The sequence below is a fragment of the Triturus cristatus genome, chromosome 2_1 (genome assembly GCF_964204655.1).
Source record: "Triturus cristatus chromosome 2_1, aTriCri1.1, whole genome shotgun sequence".
In the NCBI taxonomy this organism is placed as follows: Eukaryota; Metazoa; Chordata; class Amphibia; order Caudata; family Salamandridae; genus Triturus; species Triturus cristatus.
Window position 1 is genome coordinate 984,390,209 of NC_140581.1, and position 26,573 is coordinate 984,416,781.

Sequence of the window (26,573 nt, forward strand, 5' to 3'; positions counted from 1 at the left end):
AATGAGTAGTTTTGGAAACTCAGCCCAGTTCCTACAGGCTGCAGTAACAACCGTTAAAACGGGTAAAAGGAATTAATCACAGCTATGGCCGGCATAAAGATAGAGAGTCTGCTCACAAAGGCTAAGGAAAACAAAGAAATCACCTTTAGCAGTAGCTTGTGGCAATTCGGGCTAGCTGCTAGCACAACATAGTGCTAAGGGACATTGAAGTGTAGGAGTGCATAGAATGCCTTAACTCTCTAGCTAGGAACACAGACTATATAGAAAGCACAAAACATGTTGCAAACTATGAATGTTGAATAGTTTCTAAACAATGCAAAAGGATCTTCCAATGGTCTGTCGTCTTCATTCTCAATTCCCACGGTAAACGTCCATGTCGACATGTAGTTATTTGATTGTGGCTAAAGCATATTACAAAAAGATACATCTAAAAAGGTTCTCATGAGAATCTCCGTTAGCTATTCAGTGGCCCATGGTGTAACAAAGTGCTGCTCTATGAAATAAAATATGTAATATCTGGCATGTCCTGGTTAGATAACGGAATATAAACATACAGCAAGCATTTTCTTTCATTAATATACTTGTTCATTATAAGCATGTGGCAGAGGAAACTACCTAAAATATAATGAAGTCATATGTAGTGAGGAAAGAAAGAAATACATTTTACAGCAAACAGCACATTTCAGGGAGATGTCAAGTTCTGCAGTTCAGTTATAACCTTAAATCATCATTTACAAAAAGGCATTTATTTTCTTAAAGGGATAGGAAAGAATCAAGAAAATATTGAGGCCTAACAGTAAAAGAAAGATAGAAATGGGAACTTTCTGCAGAAGTAATCAGCATTTTCAGTTTTTACACGTATAATAAAAGGAAATTTTTCTTACCACTATTTTGATATGGATTTTCTATGGTGACGTTAAAGCACATTTCTATATTATTATGAGGTTAAATTTGCGTAAAAAGTTTCAACTTCCACAGGGGTCATGTCCATGAAGGTGTTTTATGGGAAGAAATTGAGAGCTGTTGACTGAGAGAGGGGAGCATTACATCCTCACCCAATGCCTTTTCTGGAGGTCTGATGGACGAGGGGGTCAGGGAACATTGTCCAGGCTGCACTGCAATCCTTTCACTATGCAATTATATTTTCCAGTGGTGAAATCGGTTCCAGTGTTCCCCCACATGAAAAATCTATGTGTGGGAATACTGGACCATATGTAGTTATGTGGACCAGAACTTCACTCAAGAACAACATTCTATACAACTTATAAGTGGAGGCCCATGGAGTGCTGGACTCATGCTATATTGATGTAGGATACATTTACAGAAACAAACCTAACTGAATTAATTTACGTCAATGACTATCCTGAAAATCTAGCCTGATACGGCCACAAGGGAGCCACGTTGGGCATCCCTGGTCTAAAGAATATGCCAAGTAGAAGCTCCTTTGTATGCCATGTAGGTTACCAAAGGACTTATGTTTGCTTACTGGAGAAGAGGGCTTATAAATGTCTAAAAACCTATGCCTTGTTATAGTCCTGGCTACAGCTTTGAATATGGTCTATTTTTCATGTTAATCTCCTGATCTACATTTTTGTTTCTCAAGGCATTGGCAGAGGTATCCGAAGCTTGCTTTCCTTTACTGGATGGTTGCCAGAGGAACAAACAAAGATGGCAGGCCCTGGCAGATCAGCAGAAGAACCTGACAAATGGAGAAAGCAGCCAGGCTAAACTGAACTGCGATGTCGATTAGCAACCAATGTATTTTTTTTGGTTGAGATTGAATATATTTTTGTGGTACAGAAGCACTATACACTGTTTGGGTTGCTGTACACTTTGCCGCTGCAGCATCTGATTCGATTACTTTTTTTTTTGTATTTCTTGCACAACCTTTAAAACACAGCCGAAGTGTTCTTTTTGGATGCTGTATAATGTTCCCTTCTTTTCGCACATTATTGAAGAGGAGATCAGGGGACAAATATGTTTAGTTCTGTTTGGGTCCAAAAGTCCAGGTAAGTTGAAGGCCTTTAAAAGCTCTTGAGCAGTGTGGGGGAGTCCCATATTCCTGGATGTGTTCATACAGTGGTACAAGAAGTGAAGCAGGGTTTTAGGTTGAGGAACCGTGCTTTCTTATTTTAACATGAAGGAACCTGGTATCTTCTAAGCATTGGGTTCTCACGTTCCAATTGAAGTATATTTGTAATCTGTTTGTATTGGTGTGCAACAGCACAAGCATTAGGCTCTTTCAATTTGTAAAGCCGACTTGGGTATCACAGATTCAGCACACACATACTGTACGGAGAGTGAGGTCGCTTTCGAAAGTGCCTTTTAGCAGCATAGAGACCTTCCATTGCCCATGGGAGTTAAGCTCAGGGCAGCAGTTATGTTTGTAAGGCTATTTGTGTGACTAGTTCCATGTATATGCTGACGTCAGTGCACTAGACCACCTATGCATGATGGTGTACATAGTTTATATTTCTACTGCGGCGGAAACGTGCCTTACAGATGAGTTGGCGTCTTTCTTACAACTTCTTAAGTGCAACCTAGTCAAGAACAAGAGTGTATTCAACCTCACAAGATACCTTATGTGGGAACTTGGGCTCCTCTTCAAGAAATGTACGAATGATACATTGTTTCATATGCCATAACTGTACATTTTACATAAGAAGACACATTTTTCCACTGTTGTTGGAACCATTTTGAAAATAATATGAGTTCAGTTGTGTCAGCGTCCATCATATTCTACAATGGAGTAACCATGGCAATTTGCTATCAAGCTAAAATACTCAGCTAGTTCTGTAAGTCTTTGGCTGTACAAAATGACTGACACTGCAGCAATGCCACCTGGATAAGGATTCAGGACTTTAGGAAACATAAGGCTGGTGTTTAAATTGGAGCACGACTGAACTAGAGTAACAGAAATGAGATGCCTATACCAATTTCCAAAGTGAGTGCCATGTGATAAAAAGGAATCTACTCATCACACCTAGGTACCAATCCAGAAAGCTTTTTGAATGACTAGTTGCACCTTACTCCAGTCTTAAATGTAAAGTTACACCTGGCTATCCAGATGTGACTCACAAGGCATTTTCTGTAGGTAGTTGTGTCGTATTTCAGGCTTAGTTATGACTTATTTATGATCTTCGCGGAGTAAAACATGCTCACTTACACAAAAAATGTCTTGTGCATCCCAAAGCTTTTCGCTGTAGTTTTTCTCTGCAGCTTTTGATGTCACTTGATGCAGACGTTCTGAAAAAGCAGATATTCTGAACCAACATCAGTCTAAAGGCTTTGTGAGTCCCAGTTCCCTCATCATGGGCAGAACCTCCTGGGTCTGAGTGAGCTGCATAATCTGTTGACAGGGTCTGCCATGGCCTCCCAGTGAAAGTGTGACCGAGCACAAGGGTTTACACTTACCCACGATCTATTACTGTGTAACTCATCACAAATAAGATGCCCTGAAATGCCTGATAAGTAAGACACTTCTTAATTACCTGCTGTATAGGCTGAATAAAGGTTTTGCTAGATGACTTTTGGAAGCACTCGATAAAAAGGAACTTCCAAGTTTTATAGAGCAACTTAGGACCAGATGTACGACCATTTTTAGCAGTCGCAAATAGAAACTCAGGCTGTTTGTGACTGCCAATAAGAGTTGTAGTATGTACAAACCCTATTTTGCGAGTCAGTAACCTATTGGCTACTGACAAAATAGGGTTTACGAGTCGCTATTAGGACGAAGTGTGCCAAGGAAGTCCTTTCCTAATAGCACTGGTATGTACGATTATTCTGCGACCGCATATGTGGTTGCAAAAAAATCGCTGTTACCACCTACTTCAAGTAGGGTAGTCGTCAATGGGAAGGGGTGCCCAGGGGACCTCTTTCCCTTTGTGAATGTATGTGAAAATATTTTTTAAGAGAAGCCAATGGTCGCACAGCCCACTGCCTGCCCTTAAAAAATGAAAAGAAAACTTTTCATTTTTTTCATTTAAATGCATCCCATTTTTCTTTAAGAAAAGTGGACAGCATTTGAATAAAAACATTTTTTTTTTTTTTTTTAAAGAAAACAGAAATGGTGGTCTGCTATCCCCATCCCTGTGTTCTTGCCCATTCCCAATGGATCCCAAATTGCGACCAGTCTCATGAATATTGATGAGGCAGGTCATTTGCCACCACATTGGGAATCACTAAATGTGTTTAGGACACATTAGTACATTCCGTTTCGCGAGTCGCAAATTGTGAGTTGCAAAAAAATCGCAATTTGCGACTTGCAAAACGGAATGGTCGTATATCTGGCCCTTAGAAACTGCACACCAAGGGACAGATCGTGGAGTAAACAAAAATAAATTAAATGAGAGTTTTGGTAGGTTTCCAGCCCACAAAAAAAACATAATGCTTTTTTATTAGAACTGCGTCCACAGGCAGTGCTGCTGTCACATATACTTAAGCCAGCAAACAGACTCACAACACAACTGAAGCACCAGAAGGTTTCCCCCACCCCTTCCCTCAATGGGCTCACCTCATTGCTGCACTCACTACATTACACTCATCTTTTTTTGTTTTCCTCAGAGCGACACCTCAAGTGTGCGACAACTAAGTCCAGGCATGGGTGCTGTGATTACTGCCCTAGAACTTGTTCTGCACCCTACCAACTAGGCCCAAAAAGACTGAAACCAGTTTGAGGTCGCTTGTGTTCCCATTCAGGAGGGACCTGCCTGGCAGTCCAGGCTGGACTGTTTCTACTGGGGGAGGACACCGCTGATCTGCATATAGCTGATTCCTATCTGAAGTGGAGAACATAGTTGAGACAAGATGAGCTCAATGTACTTCTCTATTCAAATAAACATGCTCTGTGAGACAGCTAATTCTGTCCCTGCCACTCCGTGAAATGGGCAAACAATGTAAGCAATAGTGCGCATAATGAGACACCTCCGATACTTAGCAACATGCCAGGTTTTTTTGCAATCACTTGCAATAATTACAAAAAAATGAGATGCATCCATGAAGCAGCCATGGAAATCTAGAGTCCTATTGCAAGCACATCTTGAATACAAGTTTCGGGACAGTATACTTTTTAATTCACTGTACAGAGGCAGCAGAAGTAACTATAGAAACTCCATTTCTATTTGAGGGTTCTATGAAGCATAGCACAAGGGGAAAAACCAAACACCATCGAGTGCTGCTCTATCGATAAAACAAAGGTGAGCATACACATAATACTCTATGCAATGTATCAGGCTAAAACTGTCTAGAATGCACTGGCTTATTGAATCCTGTTTCTTTTTGCTGGTTTAACAGATGGTAGAGATCCCTGTAAAGTTTTAGATACAAGAGACAATCAATGGCATTCACAACATCTATCAATCAATGTTCTTTAGCTGGTTGTATTACATTACAATGCTGCCAATTACCGCAGATGCTTTTACCACACATTTTTTTACAAAGCCTGCCCTTACCACGCATATGCCTTCACCACGCAGGTAAGTATAATGAAGGTAAGTGTTACACACACACACAAACACACACTCTTATATATATATATATATATATATATTGTCGCTTTATTCCTTCAATTCAAGAGAAGAAAACTCCGTACTCACGGGGGCGTTTGCAAACTTTATTTCACAGCCAGCAACAGCAGCAATGGCTTGAATTGAAGGAATATAGCAACAATAATTTGCGGATTCCACGGCCGCATACTCGCACCCACCCGAGAGTGCTTCACATGGAGGTGGAGTTCGAGCGGATGATGATATATAGATATATACCATTCTCTGCTCCTCCAACAGAAATGCTCGGACACCCATGCTTGCTCGTGAAATATTCATGTGCAGGAAACGACGTGTTTCGGCTTGCGCCTTGATCACGTTTCAAAATGCATCAAAACAATGTCCTGAATTTATCCGATGTCAAACATCGACAAAGGACTAACCACCACACATGTGTAAACCAGCTTCCCAAAACTTTGGCATCCATTTTGAATTTTCTATTTACCTATACTTATATACATATGAAATATATTTTCTCTCTTTGTATGATAGCCAGAAACGTTGTCTCAAATATATGTATATATATATATATATATATATATATATATATATATATATATATTTATATATATATATATATACATGTGTGTGTTTTTAGGGTTTAGGGTGGGTAAAGGTATTGGGTGGAATATTATATATATATGTGTGTGTATATATATATATGGAATTATATATATAATCTTTTTTGAGGGAGACACCCCAGATCCACTTTTTGTAAAGTACCCTTACTACCCAATATCTTTATTCACCCTTAAACCCTAAAAATACCCTTACTGCCCAATGCCCTTACCCACACCTAACCCTAACAACACCCTTACCACCCAATATCTTTACCCACCCCATAACCCTAAAAATACCCTTACCTGCCCCTAAACCCTAAAAACACCCTTACCACCTAGTACCCTTGCCCACCCCTAAACCCTAAAAATACCCTTACCACCCTATACCCCTAACCATCCAGAACGCCTAAAATACCTTTACCAACCTATACTCCTTCCCATTCCTAAACCCCTAGCCAAACCTAAATCAAAACCCTTAAATGTATATATATATATGTGTGTGTGTGTTTGTGTGTGTGTATGTATATATACACACACACAAACATGTATACTTACCTTAAATACTTGACCTTGTGTGGTAAAGGCATATGCGTGGTAATAAATAGGTGGGAAAGGCACTGTATGCTAATTACCGTGTTATAAAGGCTGTTTTCCTTTCAGCATACACCCTTACTTATGGTAGTTCCATGATACAGTGTGCTTCCCTCATCAATGTACCTACCTGTGCAAAAGACACCAGTGGCATACTTGTTTTGGTATAGGACATTTTTTGAAGTCATGTTCATAATCAATATTGATGTCAATGTTGATGCACCTCTTGAGCTTTGTTTTTTGTACGTGTACGATGAAAGTCTAATGTATATATTTTCTGTAGTGAGATAACACTTTTTTTAAAAGTATTTCCACAGTGATGATTTAAGAAGTAGAATATATGATTACTCTTTTTGGGGTAGTGATTGGAATCTTAACACTTATGTATCTTTTCTCATGTTTTACCACACATGCGTTTTGTTTTTTAAAGTTCTATTATTCTATTTTTGTAATTATTTATGCAAAAGATGGCTGCAGACCTGAGGGTCATTTAGGTGAAATATCTGCTAGCAGTAGATATTTCCTTTGCTTTGTTTTAACTTCCACTCATATGTAAATGGACATACGTGTGTGCGTGCGTGCACAAACAAAAGCACACTAGTTGTTTTCCACTCACTGTCTAGAAAAGCGAAAGCAAATATGGAATTATTTTACATGGTTTTCTATGTTTAAAGATTGTTAATACTGCCTATATTTATTTATTTATACCTAATGGAACACACAAAAAGAATCCTCCAACCAAATATTATACTATGGAGTAATAACTAACTAGTTTTTATGTGCATAATGAAAGCAAGGGAAAAGCTATATATATTGTTTTCATTCTTGATATTGAGTCAAGTACTGGTCCATCCAGAGATACATATACATATATACATGTATACATATACACATGTATACATATATACATAAATATATATATATCTTTATATATATATGTGTGTGTGCATATATATATATATATATATAAAACTATATACGCACTTATTGAAAGTGTACTACCATAAATGCTGGTCATACAGGCGAGGAGCATCATGGTGTATAGGTGCCACAGCTGTAAGTGATTCGACCTTCTCCTCCATTCACCAACTAGTGAAATAAAGTCTGATATCCCACTTTGTACTTTTGCATATATATTGTTTATGTTGGTTGTTCGTCACTATAGCGTGGTTGAAATATGGACCTACAAAAGATTTTATCCACTATACTGCCCATCTTTATCTCGTCTAGGTAAGTTTATGCAGGCAAGTATAGGTTTACTAGTCGTAACTCCACCTCTGCTTACCTTGAAGATAAAATATATAGTGTACTTGATTCCTTTGTAGGTCAGTATTTCAACTGCAATATAATGCCCTTCCACCGTTTACAGCAAATCATTCAACAAAAAGAGTTGATCAACTTTAGTGCAAAATATTTTTCACAATAAAAACAGTAAAAGCAAGTATAAGCGCGTATCTGCTTGTGTGTTTGTGTGTGTGTGTGTGAGAGAGAGAGCGAGAGAGAGAGAGAGAAGGAAATTACCTGTAATCGAGAAGTGATTTCCTCCAATGCTATAGTTTCTGAAAAATGCAGGGACTTTCCACTTTGCATCTCGCACTATATTGTATTCTTGCAAAACACCCCAGTTATGAGTACTAGATAATGCTAGCACTTAAAAATCACATGATACCATGGCATTACTTTTTTCACTTTGTTTTTATTATTCCTTGATGATGCCTTTGCGTGTTCAGATCACCACACGTTTGTGTCAAGTGTATACAAAATGTAACCTCTCAAATGACAGTGGACAGAACCAGATATTTTGTATTGTTCCTCAGAAGCTAAAGGCCTGATTTAAAGTTTGGCAGGTGGGTTACTCCATCACAAACATGACAGAAGTCCCATCCACCTTATTCCAAGTGCATTAGGATATAATGCACTTATAAAAAGGCACACAGGACAGATGTCCCCTCTGCTATATTACAAGTGCACAGGATAGCCGTCATGTTTGTACCAAACTCTAAATTAGACCCCAAATCTCCTTTTCAGTCACCGGTTTTAAACATGCAGATTATGCACACAACTATACAACTGAAGGCAAGATCTGTTCGTTCAGGAGCATTTGTACCAATTGTTTTATGAGAAAAATGTCACTCGTATTAAAATAAGGTGAATTACTTAATCAGGACTTTTTCAAGTTATTTTCTGCAAAGGGTATTTGTGCTAAAGAATGTTTAGTATGTTTCTTTATGGAGTGTAATCATTGCAATGACGCAGTAGTGCAATGGCCAACGCAATGCAATACATCAATTTTAAAAGGCAATTGTCTTTAGGTCATTGGGCACATTCAGACACTCTGGTTTATTTAAGAGAGGCTTAAGCTACTGGAGCATCACCTGTTTTGCATACGGGCGGCGCAAGCCTCTCAGTCATATCTATGAGGCCACACAAAGACACTCTGCTTGGCTTTGCATCGCCTCATAGATGTGGAGTAAGACAAAGCAGCGCAAGTCGCTGCCTTGCCTTACTCTGCGCCAGCGCAGCTATCCATGGGCGTTGCAATAGGTTTTCCTGTGCAACACTCATGTATTTCAACCCTGCCCCCAATTTACCTAATTACATATACCTGGGACAGCGGCAAAACCTTACACCTCCCCAGAGCAGGCGGAATAAGGAGAAATATTTTTATTACTCCCCATTTTTTCTCTTTCGATGTGTGCTGCATTCTGTAACATTAATACAATGAGGAAAACACCTTTTGGGATTGTTTTGTGCAGGAAGAGGCCTTTCCTGCGCAAAACAATCCTGCATGCAATGCATTGTGGTGCAAGCGTGCCTGCCTTGGCGCTAGGCAGCAAATTGTGCACCAGCGCGGAGGAAAGGACCGGATTGCACTGTATTTCATTAATACAGTGCATGCCTGCCCTTTTACATTGGTGTAGGGCAGCGCAGCAAGAAGAATTGCGGCACTGCCATTGAAGAACCAGAACCTTTTGGGCCTGGCGGCGCAGGGTACGCCTTAATCTCCTGGATTCACCTGCTTAGCTACACAGAGACACGGGACACTCTGTCGGCGTTAGAAGATCAGATTTATTCGCTGCAGCTAGTACAGTTATCCCAGAAGTACACAAGGTAGGTTCTCAGGAGACTGCCACTTCACTCTGTGGCGCACAATCTTATATACCATATAGAAACATATACATTAACCAAATATACACCCAGAGCATACAAGAAAGAGCCAATAAGGAAAGTTGGAAAACAGGACAGAACCAATAGGAGAGATTGGAAAACAAAGTGTCAGATGACTTGAAGAAACCTCTCCTCCAACTATGTTTGTCACCCCTCCCTCAAACTAATGTATTAACGGATTCGTAGCTAACTTACAGGTGGCGAGATACGTTTGTGTGTATTGGAGGACAGTTGTGAAACGAGAGAATGCTAGCAGAAGACAGTGAAGGCTAGACGATAAGATAAAGTCAGAAAAGAATAGTGTGAACCAACAGATAGTTGAGACGATGATTAGAAAACCAGACGGGGATTAGTGTACTCGGCCAGTCCTAACACCAGCTTTGCAAATAAAGGCAGAAAGGCTGTTTTTAACACGAAGCTGCAGAAAAAGCAGAATAGACTTTGTTCGCCGTGCTGCCTGAGTGATGGCAACACAAAATGGCGGCGGAGCACAAAATGGCGGGTCGATTCGATCGTGATCGGAAATCGAGGTTCCTCAGACCCTCCTTTTGCCAGAACTCAGGCAAGATAGACTCATGTTAATCTGAGTCAATGTGGATAGCCATAAGGTCATCGAGCTGTTGCTGTAACATCATTCTTATATTTTCTGTTACTTGTGGTTTGGGTTTAGGGATGCACATAGTAGCACATAGGTCACCGATGGCGGGACCACAGTGCATACCAAGGCAAGAGAAAATAATGGTCAAAATTATTCCAAGAAATGTCAACGCTTTCCAACCCCATTTGGACAGTAATCCCCAAAACCACTCCGTAAAAGACCAATCTCCTTCGTCCTGATGAATAGACTCAGAGATTATGTGCAACTTGGAGATAGCTTGGTATACTGTCGGAGCGTCATTTGGTATGAAAATACAGCAACTTGACCCGATCAATTTGCACACTCCACCACGATCCGCAAGAACAAAATCTAAGGCAACTTGATTCTGTAAGGTCATAAGACGATCTGCCTGTAGTTCTGCCGTGATATTACTTAAGGCTCCTACAGTGATGTCTATTGCAGTTTCTACGACACAAACCAGTTGCCTTATATTTCTGCTATTAGCCATTGGACTCTCAAGCAAATAGAGGGAAAAGGGGCTTATAAATAATAATCTATCTTATTATTCATATAGGTCCAGCATACATGCCCATCAATCAGTGAAAACAAAGAGGTATGCAGTTCCTAAAATTGACGCAAGGTGTGTTACAATCACTAGAAGATACCAGGGTGACACTGTGAGAATAATGAGATACGCAGGAGTGAAGGTCACTCCTTCTGGAAAAGGAGACCCTCACACACCCAACAAGCGGGTGTCTTGCTTCATCACCGGGTCTTGCTCCTTATCGGGCCGGCGGTGCAATGCCCGATCAGGCACCCAAATGGGGCCTTCCTGTCGGAGATCTTTATTTCCAACGCCGATGAGTGAGGTGTGTGGGGGGAGTTACTTTTAATAGTTGGTGTAGGTGCATGTGAAGTGAGAAGTAAGTGAACTAAAACAGGGGTAGGTGATCCACTTCAAACAATTTTAATAAAGCATGGTCACCATCCTGATTAAAAACAGAATATTACGCACATATCTCACCTTAAGGTGTGTGAGTAAATGTGCTAAAAACATCAGAGGGTCAACATGTTTCTTGCCTTGTGATGTATTAAATGGCAATTCTTCAGGACCAAAAAATGATACGGCTACCTACACTTTAAAAAAAGGATTTACAATGGAACCTTCTATTTGCCAGCACCTGGAATTAATGTCACCCTTTCGTATCTTTCCCACAAAAAATATGCTATTACACATAAATCAAGGGTATGTGTGCATTCTGAATAGCACCCATTGTAACAATGCCAGTTCCCTAGAGAACAAAATTAGACAAATCTGACATAAGCTAAGATGCACCACAAATTCATAAACAGTGTCACTTTGTTTGTATTTAAATTAATATAAGAGGACAAGATAATCCTTGGTTTCAATTTCTTTATTCCAAATTCATTGGACAAAAAAACAAAAAAAAAAAAAAAAAAAAATGATCATTTTTTACTGAATAGTATTTATGTAAATATGTCTGTCAGTATGTAAGCTTGAGTTTGTCAGACCAATATCCATTGTAGGATATTTTTTAAAAATGTATGATATGTGTGTAATTGTATTGTATCTGTGTATTTTTTCTAAACAGCCCTGAAGAAGTCCTGTGTTAGGACGAAACGCGTCGGCTGTATCGCTTCACATTGTCCAATGAATTTGGAATAAAGAAATTGAAACCAAGGATTATCTTGTCCTCTTATATTAATTTAAATACAAACAAAGTGACACTGTTTATGAATTTGTGGTGCATCTTAGCTTATGTCAGATTTGGCTACCTACACTTTTTTGGTGGTGGTCACAACCTCTAAGAGGTATCACTGGTGACCACACGTATAGCACCCTAACAATGTGTGGTACCACGAGTAAAATAACACAACCCTCATAGGCTGTGACGAATTCGAGGCCAGGGTGGGAGAGCACTAAATTTTAGTGTCGATTCCGTGTTTAGAAAAATGCCGTAAACCTAAAACCTCACCAGCCGCTGGACCCCAGAAGGGAAGAAATCCTTTGAGGAAATCTCCTCCCTGTTGTCCTGCTGTGTCCTTCGAATCAATAATCCCTCTGCTGTATCTGTTTCGATGATGATTTGCGGAAGCGGTGTAAGTAGGGGGAATAAGGAAAGCTAGTACCAGAGAAACCTGTTGGCAACCACGTATAAGCCCTATTATAACAAATGAAATATGTGCCCTGAGACGGTACTAGAGGAAGCGAGTTTTGAGAGGAGTAAACATACGTGTGGGAACAGCTATTTCTTTGTATAGTGTCAGAAGAGCGATCGTTAATTTGCAGACAGAAATTTCCCTGATGAGGAATCGTCCAAATTGGTGGAGATTTTCTTTGTTTGACCTTATCATTAAGGCTAGTGACGTAATGGGTGACATTCCAGTTTGTATACGCTTTTCTTTCATCAACGGAAATCTTACTATTTTCCATGATTTTAGCCATAGCTACCATTCCCTTAATTAATGAGCTATGACTAAAATCTGGACCACCAATATACAAATTAATGGATCGTTTGAACTTGCTTTGGTAGGCATTGGAGAAGATGACAAAATAAGCCCAAGCAGAACCCTCATAAGAAAACGGAAGAACTAAATATGGCATTCCTTTCTCTGTGGTATGTGGCATAAGTCCACACACCCAACAGTCAGTCGTATTGACCACTAACTGGTGTTGGTGTAACAATTGGACAAAGGAATTGTTATAATATTCAGTTCTCCTAATGAATTCATGTTGAGGAAGGGTATGAAAGAGATGTGGAGAGACAGTAGAAGAAGACGAAGAGGAAGAAGGAGAGACAACTTTTTGCTGCAGAGCATAAATATTCCAACCTATAAACGCCAAAGCAATACACAATAATATAATAATACATATGGTTATATTAAAACGACTGTACATTAATTTACAGGATTCTTTCTTTATTTCATCCTTTCTTTCTCTTTTCCCTAGTGTAGTTTCCATCTTTCTAATGGATGCTCACGGCAATCTTTCTCGATCACTCAATCACGATTGTCTGCCGTCCTATGACACTGCAAGTCCTGCAGGCCTATTGCCACTACTCAGGTCGCAATCAAGACTCCTACCGTGACCCTGCAACCGGGACAGAATACTACACAAGAGAGAAATGTTAAGAGTTCTTTGTTCTAGGTCTTAGATTGTAGTGTTCTTTTCCAGGTGTGGTCTGATCTTGGAACAATGTTCGAGGATTAGTTGTATTCAAGCGACGATGTGCTGGTATTGCTTCCTGCAGAATGTCGTCGTCCTCTTTCTCAGACAGTGTCCCATTCAGGCGTGCATCACTAAAGGGCATGAATCGTGGAACCTTTTCACTTTGAAAGTCACCAATGCCCCTGCGCACCCATTGATCGTAAGGTAAAGGCAAAGGCACTTTCTTACAATGCACGCCGTGAATCCAATTTTTCTTTCCTTCGACTTTAACTGCTGTTCTCGTGGTGAGCAAAACCATTCGGGGCTCTCTCCACCTCGGTTCCAAATTTCTCGTCCTTTTGAAATTCTTGAACAGACCCAGTCACCTGGTCGGATGGAATGACCTGGGTCGGTGAAGCCTCTGGTAAAGCACTCTGAACCTGTTGATGGAGAACACGCAATTTAGTCGTAAGATCATGCAAGTAGTCAATCAACATTGGATATGGCAAGTCTGAGTATTTCTTAGGGCGAGGGACTCCCCATACGTTAGCCGGACGTCCAAAAACCACTTCGTAAGGTCTAAGTCCCAAACGAGAGTGTACTGCAGTTCTGGTGGACAGCAGAGCCAATGGCAAAGCATCGGGCCAATTGAGTCCTGTACTTGCCTGAACTTTCGCTAGTTTTAACTTTAAGATTCCGTTGTAGCATTCTACTAAACCCGCTGACTGTGGATGATTTGCCGCATGGAACTTTTGCTTGATACCAAGACCTGCACAAACTTTTTGCATGACTTGGCCAACAAATTCGCTCCCATTGTCACTCCAGACAATGCGCGTCAAACCAAACCTGGGGAAGAACTCTTTTAATAGAACTTTAGCAGTGGATAAGGCTGTGTTGTCTTTTAAAGGGTATGCTTCTATCCATCTTGAAAAGGCACATACTACCACCAGAACATATTTGAGGTTGTTGCATCGCTCCATATGAATATAATCGATTTGCAACACCTCAAATGGATATGTTGGAGGAGCAAAGTGACCTGCTGGAGTTGGGGTTCCCTTTCCCGGATTGTACATTATACAAACAATACAATGTTTCACTATATTGTCTGCGCATTTTGGGATTTGTTCGTTTTGCCACACTGGAGCCAGAAGTTTGCATATACCCTTTGCACTTAAGTGGGCTGGACCATGCGCCATAGTAACCACTGGAAGTACATAGGCATCTGGTAACAGCCAACGTTGGTGTTCAGATAATTCCACCCAACAACCCATCTCATCCAACATTCCTATACTTTCTCTCCATTTGCTTAACTCTTTCTCTGAAGCCTCTTTCTGAATCGCTCTTACACTTTCCACTGTATCCTCATACATTCCTCTCTCTCTAACCCTATTCGCAGGACCCACCACATACATTCGACTTGTTACATCTCTCGCTGTCTTTTTCGCTATTTCATCTGCAAATGCATTTCCTCGGCCAACATCATCTGTAATACTTTTGTGTGCACTACACTTCGCAATCGCTATTTGGGTGGGTAAGGCAAGTGATTCAAGGAGATCAGGCACTAACTGACCATGTTGTATTTTGGTGCCATGTGAAGTCAGGAAACCCCTTTCCTTCCAAAGACGCCCAAAGTTGAACGCTACACCAAAGGCATACTGACTGTCGGTGTACACGTTCACTCTCTTCCCTTTTGACAATACACATGCTCTCGTTAAAGCTATCAATTCTGCTGCTTGGGCTGAATGGTGTCTGATGCGTGCTGTTTCCACAATTGTATGCAAAGTAGTTACAGCATAGGCTGAAACTGTATCTCCATTAGGCATTTAAAACAAGAACCATCTACCCATAGAGTTCCATCCGGATTCTCTAGCGGTGTGTCTTTCAAATCAATTCTTCCTTTTGTCTCTTCCTCAGTACGGAAGAAACAATCATGTTGCTCCTCAACACTTTTCACATCTGGAAGGGGCAACAGAGTAGCTGGATTCAGGGTATTACATCGTTTGATGTGTACATGATTAGCCAAAAGTGTCAGCTCGTATCCGGTTAAACAAGCACTCGTAAGATGCTGTGTTTTTGTTCTGTTTAGTAAGGTATCCACTGCATGTGGTACCATGACAATGAGAGGGTTATCCAACACTATTCCAGCAGACTGTCGACTAGAAATTGCTGCTGCTGCTGTCGCTTTGAGACAACTAGGCAATGCTTTAGCTACAGGATCTAATGTAGCCAAAAAATAGGCGCATGGCCGCTGTTTGTCTCCGAATTGCTGTGTTAAAACTGACAACGCACAACCTTCTCTCTCGTGAACATAGAGTGTAAAAGGCTTACTGTAATCAGGAGTACCCAATACAGGAGCAGAACACAGAGCAGTACGTAAGTCGGTAAAACTCTTTTGGCACTCATCAGTCTATGGAAGGGGCTGAGGCGTATCTTTCAAAGTGAGTGCCAACAAAGGCTTGGCCAACAGAGAGAAGTTAGGGATCCACTGCCTACAATAAGAGGTAATACCCAGAAAGGCACGTACTTTCCTTTGTGTGGATGGCACAGACATTTGCGTAATCGCCTGAATTCATTCTGGTGTTAATCGCCGTCCCTCCTTTAATAGGAGATGACCCAAGTAGGTAACCTCTCGACAGACATATTGTAATTTGGAAGGTGAAACCTTATGATTCAAATTAAACAAATAGCGTAACAATGCAACAGTGACATTTTTGCAAATATCTTCTGAATCAGCAGCGACTAACAAGTCATCCATGTATTGGATAAGAGCTGCACCAGACGGCAAATGAAAAGTATCAAGATGACATTTTAAGGCTTGGCTGTAAATGGAAGGACTTTCACAATAGCCCTGAGGTGCGCGCTTAAACCGGAAGCTTCGGCCTCCAAGAGAGAAGCCAAAAATGTCCCTACTCTCTTCTGCAATGGGAATACTAAAGAAGGCATTCTTTAGATCAATAACAGAGAACCAAGTCGCTGTGGAAGGTATCATCGTCAACAGAGCAGTGATATCTGGAACAACAGGAAATTGTGGTACAACAATTTTGTTTACCTCCCACAGATCAATTACGAAACGATATACAGGTGGCTGAGAAGGATCAGTGCGTTTAAGAACCGAAAGAATAGGACTATTGCATGTGTTACCTCTTGTTTCCTCAACCACACCTTTCTGGATCAAATCATGAATGATTTCTAAAAGCGCTTTTTCACCTTCAATGGAAATTCTATACTGCGGGATGCGCGGCAATTCAACATTGGGCTTGAGAGTGACAACATAAGGTGGAATCTCAAGACAACCCACATAATTCGGACCCGTGGCCCAAAGTGTTGCTGGAAGAGAAAGCAATTCAGGTGGGAACTGATCTTTGGACAAATACATTGGGGAAATCAATTTCTGTCCTAAAGTAAGATGTACACCAGAAGGAGAACAATATATCGTAGTATGCATTCTTTTCAATAGGTCTAGACCCAACAGATTCTCACCACAACCATTCGTCAACAGAAGTGGAGCTTCCAAATCGTAAGGGCCAATTGAAATAGGCAAAGGGCAAGAAACCGGATTACGAACAGGGGCGCCAGAAAATCCTACAGAAACATTCGTTAAGCCAGACAAAGGTGCCACAGGGAGTTTAGAATGAATGATAGAACTTCTCATCGCCCCAGTATCTAGAAGAAATGGCTCTGAAACACCCATTGTAGTGACGTTAACATAAGGTCCATTCTGATCTACTGGAATCGACACAACTCCCTTACTTTGTCCATGGCTGTCCTAGTTAGCATGAAGACTTTCATTTCTGTTTTCAATATAATGGTCTTCATTATAGTACTGAGTAGACCTAACCTTCTGCTGATCGAAGTAGTTCATGGTATTGGGAGAAGGAAGGACACACTGTTCTTGAGTCAACACACCTCGACCTCTACCTCTGTTTCCTGACTGGAGGCCAGCACGACCTCATGGAGCAGATAATGTTCCATTGCCCTGCAATAAAACCGGACAACTACTCTTAAAATGACCTTCCTCTCTACAATAGGCACATTGATTAGGTCCTAACAAAGGTCGCGGAATATATGGCTCAGGCTTTTGATACAACCTATGAAACTGCGTAGGCTGTTGTAACTGAGGCTGAGCATAGCGAGGAGGATAAGCTTGTTGTAAGAGAACCTTTGTTTTTAGTTCTTTCGTCTTTTTCTCTTGCTTCTCTTTTTCTCCTTTATCTCTGTTTTCATAATATTGTGCAGTAGCCAATATCTGGGCAGGAGAAGAAACCGCCCATGAACTTTCAGAATCTTTCAATTTGTATGACAGCTCGGGAAGCAAATTAAATACGAATTTGTCCACAAATAATCGCTGTCCACCTTCTGTAGCCATATCTTGACCACTATGATCAATAAATGTCTCCTCGAAACGAGTAAAGAAATCAGAGATACTTTCATCTTTCTTTTGTTTGGATGCTGCTAATTTATCCCAATTAACTCTCAATGCAGGCATCATAGTTTTCATTAATGTAATAATCCTACCAGGGAGTTCTGAAATCAATGCTTCAGGCTTTGCACCACCCACTTGGTCTCTGTCTGTGGTAGTTATAACATCCCAAGTAGCACCTAGTTCCTGGGCGTGATCCTCTTTACGAATCTTAGCCCATATTGTCTGTGGAACTACATTTCCCATTAACATATCGATATCAGCTAGGTTCATGATGCAAGCATCAACTGTCTGTGATAATTCTTTATAATAACCTGCAGGGTTTTTACGAGGATCCGGTAGAGTCTGCTTAAGGGCCAAAACTTCAGATCTCTTCCAGGGGACATGTACCCATATACGTTGAAAATGTGCAGGAATAGCTGGATTAGCACCTACTCCCGCAACCTCTTCCTTCCATACTGGAGGAACCTCTCTCATGGGATAATTTTTCAGTGTAAATTTAACCGACGGATCAGAATCAAGGAAAGCCTGAGAGAGCAATAAGGATCTATAAGAAATAAGTGTCCTTTCAGCTTTCTCAACCTTAGAACCCACAATAAGACCTTTATCAAAATCAGTCTGAACATCTAACAGATCTTGTGGGATCGGACTTGAATTCACGTCTTCCCATTCTTTAATGAGAGTATCGCACATTGCATTAAAAACATATCTTTGCGTAGGCGCATTCCATTGTGAAAAAGTAGACATAATATCAAGCACACTGTATTGAGGACCCTTTTTGATCCATTTACGTGCGAGAGAGTCTAACCTTTCTCGTTCTTCAAAATCTGGGAACTGACTATGAGACTGTCTTCGAGCAAAAGCCGGAGACACATTCAAAGCTCCAAAGAAAGGAGATAGAATACCAGTGACAGTGTCTGTGAGACGCTTACGCACAGACGGAGAATTGGACATAAGCATTGGAGACAAAGTATCAGGAGAACTGACAGGAGAAGAACCGATTATTGCAGGAGGAGCAGAAGGCAAAGGAGATCTAAGATCAGGAGATGAGGGCAAAGAAGTTGAAGTTAACGGTAAAACCGGCAAAGGCGGTAATACTGGAGGAGGCAAATGCGGAAGAGCCGGAACAGGCGGAGGTACCGCTGGCGGCTGAACAGGCTGTAACAATTGGGGTGCATTGGCACTTTGTGCATAGGGCGGAGGCAACCTCAATAAATGGGACATTAAGGGATCTTCTTCTATTTCTTTCTTGTGTTCAGAAGGGGAAACAGGCAACACCGGATAGCATATAACTATCGCCATGCGATGCTGTCTTTCTGAAATTTCAGTCACATTATCAATTTCATCATCTTTGAATTGTTGGGCAGCCTGTATAATTGTCATACCCTGTGCTTTTCTATCTCGTTTTGCTTGCTTAATTTCTTTCTGTTTGGCTTCCTTACGCCAAAGGCGGAAAGAGTCAAACATTGCCGGCCGGGCTTTTCTTTTGAATAGAACTGCTATTAAATTATCGGGATCAAAACTACAATTTTCTGGCCATTTTAGAACACCATCTTTCTTCGTGTATCGGGTCCATGCCTCGTTAAAGGCAATGGGACCAATACCATGTTTCGAATATAGCTCATATGTGGGAGTTCCAACCGAAGGAATCGGACAAGAGTCCTCAAGTCGGGAATCCCTATAACAACCAAAGCAACAAATTCTTCCAAACTTAGTCAGACCAGGCATCTTATGATTTCACCGGACTGTTCACAAACTTCAAGGGGGTAAAACTCAGTTTATGCAGCACAAATGCACTTACCCTCGGCTTCGGCTATTGCAATAGTCGAATCTAAGGACCACAAATACTAAGAAAACAAGGGACAAAAATTGTGGGCGCGACCCATGAAGATACTTAACTAAGGACGTCTTCTCACACCAACAGAGGCCCGTCTATCGTCTCGCCTTACCATACATCATCAAAGGAAGGGCCAAGGCAGGGCAGCAGTCAGGGCAGCGGTCGTTAGTAGCCGTCAGGAAGCAGTAACCACGCTACAAAAGACCTTCGGACCACTTTCGACATACAGGGGTCGCTTAACGTGGCTCGCAAACCCTCCGGAATTTTCTTGCGGGGTTCCTCACGACCTTCGGGCAGAACCGGTACCACTGAAGCCGCCACACGTTGGGCGCCAGTTGAAGAACCAGAACCTTTTGGGCCTGGCGGCGCAGGGTACGCCTTAATCTCCTGGATTCACCTGCTTCGCTACACAGAGACACGGGACACTCTGTCGGCGTTAGAAGATCAGATTTATTAGCTGCAGCTAGTACAGTTATCCCAGAAGTACACAAGGTAGGTTCTCAGGAGACTGCCACTTCACTCTGTTGCGCACAATCTTATATACCATATAGAAACATTAACCAAATATACACCCAGAGCATACAAGAAAGAGCCAATAAGGAAAGTTGGAAAACAGGACAGAACCAATAGGAGAGATTGGAAAACAAAGTGTCAGATGACTCGAAGAAACCTCTCCTCCAACTATGTTTGTCACCCCTCCCTCAAACTAATTTATTAACGGATTTGTAACTAACTTACAGGTGGCGAGATACGTTTGTGTGTATTGGAGGACAGTTCTGAAATGAGAGAATGCTAGCAGAAGACAGTGAAGGCCAGACGATAAGATAAAGTCAGAAAAGAATAGTGTGAACCAACAGATAGTTGAGACGAGGATTAGAAAACCAGACGGGGATTAGTGTACTCAGCCAGTCCTAACACCAGCTTTGCAAATAAAGGCAGAAAGGCTGTTTTTAACACGAAGCTGCAGAAAAAGCAGAATAGACTTTGTTCGCCGTGCTGCCTGAGTGATGGCAACACGAAATGGCGGCGGAGCACAAAATGGCAGGTCGATCGCGATCGGAAATCGAAGTTCCTCATCCTATGCCAATTCCCCATACATGAGGCCCTCAGTGCTATCGAGTGTGACAAAGCACGTCTTCGAAACAATGCCAGCTATCCATCAACACATTTAATTGTTGGGGGGTGGGGACATTGAGAGGTGGTTGGTAAATTCCAAATTGAACATGTTCCTGGTAATTAACAAATGTGAGAAGAGAATATATTGCAGGGCACCAGAATTTGTAGCCACAACAGGTGCAGTCAAATGCAGAAGCTAAAATTAAAGAAGCCCTTTGTTATGCTGTGTTTTCCCCCTTGAAGTATACGTGTCAACTATCCATGCAGTTGGGGAGGTCGTTATTTTTTTATTTTTTATTATTTTTTTATTATTGAGTGGATTACAACAAAGAACAACACCTCAATTGCATAATACAGCTTACATCAATGAAGCAATCAATTCCTACATACATAAGTAAAGCAATAGTGCGATGGCGATGAAGTGCTAGAAGTGCATCAGAAGATATCAAGAAAGGCTAAGCAGCTTAAGTCCAATCTGACAATCAGTTCATAATTACATTGATAAAGTGCTAGTGCAATTGGTCTAAGGTGCTAACCTTACCGGATCGAGAATAGAATCCATCAATAAAGTGCTGATACGCTATCAATAAAGTGCTAACATTTTAAGAACCAGAAATGTCGATGACATAAGAAGCACCACAGCATTTAACCAATGAAACCATTGATTCATAGATACATCAATGAAATGCTAATGCTATAGAAATAAAGTGCTAACAGTACAGAATCAGGCAATATATCAAAAGCAGCAGCCCATTTATACCTTGAAGTAAAGGGCAAATAGTCAAATACAGCGCAAATAATAAGCTAATTTCATAACCCATTAAGGGTATGAGTGACTATAAACATTTTAAAATGCATTATTGAAAAACCCTGACCAGATCTCTACAAATCTTCTACGCTATCCTATCCGCTTGGCATTGAACACATAAAAAGAACTAATTTAATAGTAGGAATAATATGGACTGATAAAGCTAAAAATCGATAAATCCTTGAATAAACATCAGAACAGAATTGATAGAAACCGGGGCAGTAAAAAAATGTGGTTCCAAGACCCTATCTCTGGGTTCCCACATCTAAAACAAAATATCGGAGGAGGCCAGAATTTTTTTCTCAGTCTTTTACGTGTATAATAGGTTAGCCATCTTGACAAATAGGCCATTCTTTTATAGTTAGCTGCTCTAAATGCTTTATTGTCTACTTCGCATAGAGATTGCCATTCCTTTGTGCTAACACTACAGCTAGTTTCTTTCAATAGTTTAGGAAAAAAGTTATCAAGCACTTTCTGCTGACCCGGCTGTACCAGGCAAGAATACCAATTGCCCACTCCACATAGGCCCTGGTCATATAGTTAATTTAATATATTTAAAGCTTTGTTATTAGTCACAACATAATTTGTTTTTAAGGCGCTCGAAATTTGATTAAATCTGAAAATGCCAACGTTGGAAATCTAGGGCCCAGCTACTGGTACAACATCTCGCTGGTATTCAAATATGATGTGCTAAAAAAAATCACCCATATATTCAAAATCTGCCTCCTGCAATAATTGCAAAGACCCCCAAAAAAAGCTACGAGCAGAACGGCTGACATTCAATAATTTTTTATTATAGGTGTTATCTGCGAATTTTATGTAGATGAAAAAATACTTGTATACGACAAGCTAAGTCAGCTAATATCTTGTATCTGAATTTTTTAGGGAGTTTCCTAAAACGTAGAAAAATGGGTAATTGGATTGCGTTCTCCTGCACCATAATGTTTAATAAACAATTCTCAAATGTTGATGCTGCCAGTGGGAGCTGAATCAGTAAATGCAATAATGCAGCCTGATAATAAAGCTCGAAATTGGGGAAGGCGAGCCCCCCCAGGGATGTATCTAGTTATAAAATTGCTAAAGAGGTTCTAGGCTGTTTCTGTGCCCATATATAATTCCGGATTAATGCATGTACTTCGGTAAAATATGATTTGGGAATGTTAATCAGAAGATGAATAAATAAAAATACAAATAATGGAAAGATAGATATTTTAACCAATGATACATTTTAACCAATGATCCTTGGCCTATTAAAGTTAAAGGAAGACCAGACCATATATCTAAAAGCCTCTTAACTTTTTCCAAGGTGTTTTCAAAATTTAGCCTAAAAAGATGATCATAATAACAATTTGCATATAAACCTAAATATCTAAAAGATTTAGATGAATTCTGCTGAGGGAGAAAAGGCAGCAACACCAATGGGGCATTGAACCAGAGCACCTCCGTCTTTGCTTGATTTAGTGGTAACTAGTCACAATATTGAAAAAAAATATCGACTGGACAGAATATCGAGTTTTTAATATAGAATGGACAGAATATCGAATTGCAAAAATATAGTGCTGCAGAATATCGAAACTCCGGTAAAAAATATTGATTTTCATAATATCGAAGTTAGTAATATCGACGGTCATAATATAGTTGTTAAAAATATCGATTTTTTTTCAATAGTGTTTTAAGTGTTAGGATATGTGTTAAAAGTATGTATTATTTTTGTAATGTATGTTTGAATTTTTTTAAAGTAATTAATTTTATGTTATTTAATTTTTGCGTAATTTAATTCCGTAGCGGGTTGCGGGTTTATAGGGGAATAGGGTGGGAAGTAATTTAATTATAGTAAATTAAATACTAATTTTTAGGAATTATTAAGTATTTTAAATTTAATTTTGCGTCTTAGTTCTGTAGCGGGTTGTGGGTTTATGTGGGAATAGGGTCGGAAGTAATTTAATTGTAATTAAGTAATTATTTAATTTTATTTACTGGTAATGATAATGATATTAATTGTAATAATTTATTATTCGGAGCTGGTTGTGGGTTTATAGGAGAATAGGGAGGGAAGTAATTCAATTGTAATTAAGTAGCTATTGAAATTATTTTTATGTATTGCTAATTAATTTACTGTTAATTATTAATTGGTAATATGTTTTATTACATATTAATTTGTGGTATTGAACATTAATTTGTTGTTAATTAATTATTAATAGGTGATTCATTTTTTATAATTATGTTTATTGGTATTTCTAATTAATTCATTATTAAATAATTTGTAATTGGTGATTTAATTACATTTTTATTGGTATTGATAATTAGTTTATATATATTTAATTATTAAATCATTACTTTCCCTACTGTTGCACTCACTGGAGGGGGAATAGTAATTTTTACCCCTATGCTGTCCAACACTTTCTCTACTGTTGCACTCCCTGGAGTGGAAATAGTCATTTTTACCCCTACGCTGTCCAACACATTCCCTACTGTTGCACTCTGGAGTGGGAATAGTAATTTTTACCCCTACGCTGTCCAACACTTTCCCTACTGTTGCACTCACTGGAGTGGGGACAGTAATTTTTACCCCTACGCTATCCAATACTTTCCCTACTGTTGCACTCACTGGAGTGGGAATAGTAATTTTTACCCCTACGCTATCCAACACTTTCCCTACTATTGCACTCTATGGAGTGGGAATAGTAATTGTTACCCCTATGCTGTCCAACACTTTCCCTACTGTTGCACTCACTGGAGTGGGAATAGTAATATTTACCCCTACGCTGTCCAACACTTTCCTTACTGTTGCACTCACTGGAGTGGGAATAGTAATTTTTACCCCTAGGCTGTCCAACACTTTCCCTACTGTTGCACTCACTGGAGTGGGAATAGTAATTTTTACCCCTACGCTATCCAACACTTTCCCTACTGTTGCACTCTCTGGAGTGGGAATAGTAATTTTTACCCTCCCGCTATCCAACACTTTCTCTACTGTTACATTTAGTGGAGTGGGAATAGTAAATTATTCCTACCCGTTATACAACACTTTCCTACTGTTGCACTCACTGGAGTGGGAATAGTCATTTTTACCCTCCCGCTATCCAACACTTTCCTTACTTTTGCACTCACTGGAATGGGAATAGTAATTCTTACCCTCCCGCTATCCAACGCTTTCCCTACTGTTGCACTCACTGGAGTGGGAATAGTAATTTTTACCCTCCCGCTATCCAACACTTTCCCTACTATTGCACTCACTGAAGTGGGAATAGTAAATTTTACCCTCCGGCTTTCCAACACTAAAAATATTGAATATGTTTTTAATAATATTAAGTTAACATATATATGTATTAAAAAATAAAAATGCATGTTTATTTTTTTATTTACGTTAATTATTTATTAATTTTAAGTTTATTTAAGTATGTTTTACTTAATTATATTCATTATTTCATTATTTTACATTACTTTTAAGACATTTAAAAAATTAGATATTTTAACAAACTATATTATTTACAACGATATTTTGGAATCAATATTTTTGTACTTACCTGTTTGTAGCTAGGAAGTCGATATTCTGTCATTCTATATTTTTTCATCGATATTTTGGCAGGTCGATATTTTGCTCCTCGATATTCTGGCAGTGATCCTGATTTAGTCTATACCCACCTATTCGTGTAAACTCTTTTACTTCCTCGAATGCATTTAAAATATTAGATGTTTCTGCTGATAAATATAAAATAATACCATCTGAAAATAATTTCATTTTTGGAATAGCCGCCATTGGAGGCATTATCTGGAGATTATTGCGGATTTTAATTGCCAAGGGTTCTCTAAAAAGTGAGAATAAAAGGGAGGACAGCGGGCATCCCTGTCTGGTTCCACGTTGAATCTTGACTGTACCCGCCAATTTTCTGTTAATCAAAAGTTTTGCCTCTGAGCCTTAGTACAAATCTTTTATCATTTTAACCAAACGTTCAGACAAGTCAAACTTAGATAGTATAAAAAACAAAGCCTGCCAGTCAACAAAGTCAAATGCTTTTTCTACATCAATCATTAAAATTGCTGCCTTAACCTTGCTGACTGACAGGTAGTCGATTGCTTGTGTCAAAAAATATATATTAGAGGCCATAGACCTATTATGAATAAAACCTGTCTGGTCTATATGGATCATCTGTTGTGCAAACGGAGTCAATCTTACTGCCCAGAGTTTCATAAAGTTTTTATAAGATATATATTCAAAAGACTTATAGGTCTATATGAACCAGTAGCGGTAGGATCCTTGTCTTTCTTAAGAAAGCAGACCACAACCGCTTCCTTAAAATTTTTAGATACCGGTTTGCCATTTTTTTATCAAATTGTCCAATTTAGTAAGAAAAGGTAAAAGCAAGGGTTCAAAATCTTAAAAACTTTAACATGAATACCATTCTTACCTGGGGCTTTCGCATTAGCTATAGATTTCAATCCCTTGCTGACTTCATCTTGTGAAATAGGTTTATCAAGAGAATCCTGCAAAGTCTTAGAAATAGAGGGCATTTCTAAAGATACAAATTAGTGTATTAGTGATGCTTGAGTAGTTTCCTGTGCCTCCTCGTATATCATTTTAAAATGCCGTAAACAGAACAGCAATTTCCTATTTGTAATCTACAATTGTATCCGAGACCGGGTCTCTAATCCGGGTGACTGTATTTTGACTATTTGAGTTTTTGTTAATAAGGCCAGATTGCGTCCTATATATTGACTCTCTTCATGAAGTTTTCGTCCCCTTGATTACCTGAAGATAACAA

The 26,573-nt window shown here is 39.7% G+C and overlaps 1 protein-coding gene across 5 annotated transcripts in view; it reads left to right on the forward strand.

The window, feature by feature from the left end:
• PDE5A (phosphodiesterase 5A) overlaps window positions 1-4,644 on the forward strand; it is a 708,225-nt gene extending 703,581 nt beyond the window's left edge. For 3 of the 5 annotated variants that reach the window (XM_085634223.1, XM_085634240.1, XM_085634234.1), the window contains exon 21: window positions 1,604-4,644. In XM_085634223.1, coding sequence (XP_085490349.1) covers window positions 1,604-1,750 — 147 coding nt within the window. In that variant the 3' untranslated portion in view covers window positions 1,751-4,644. The remainder of the gene's footprint in view (window positions 1-1,603) is intronic. The other 2 variants (XM_085634230.1, XM_085634249.1) reach the window with 1 other exon arrangement.
• Window positions 4,645-26,573: the final 21,929 nt, after the last annotated feature.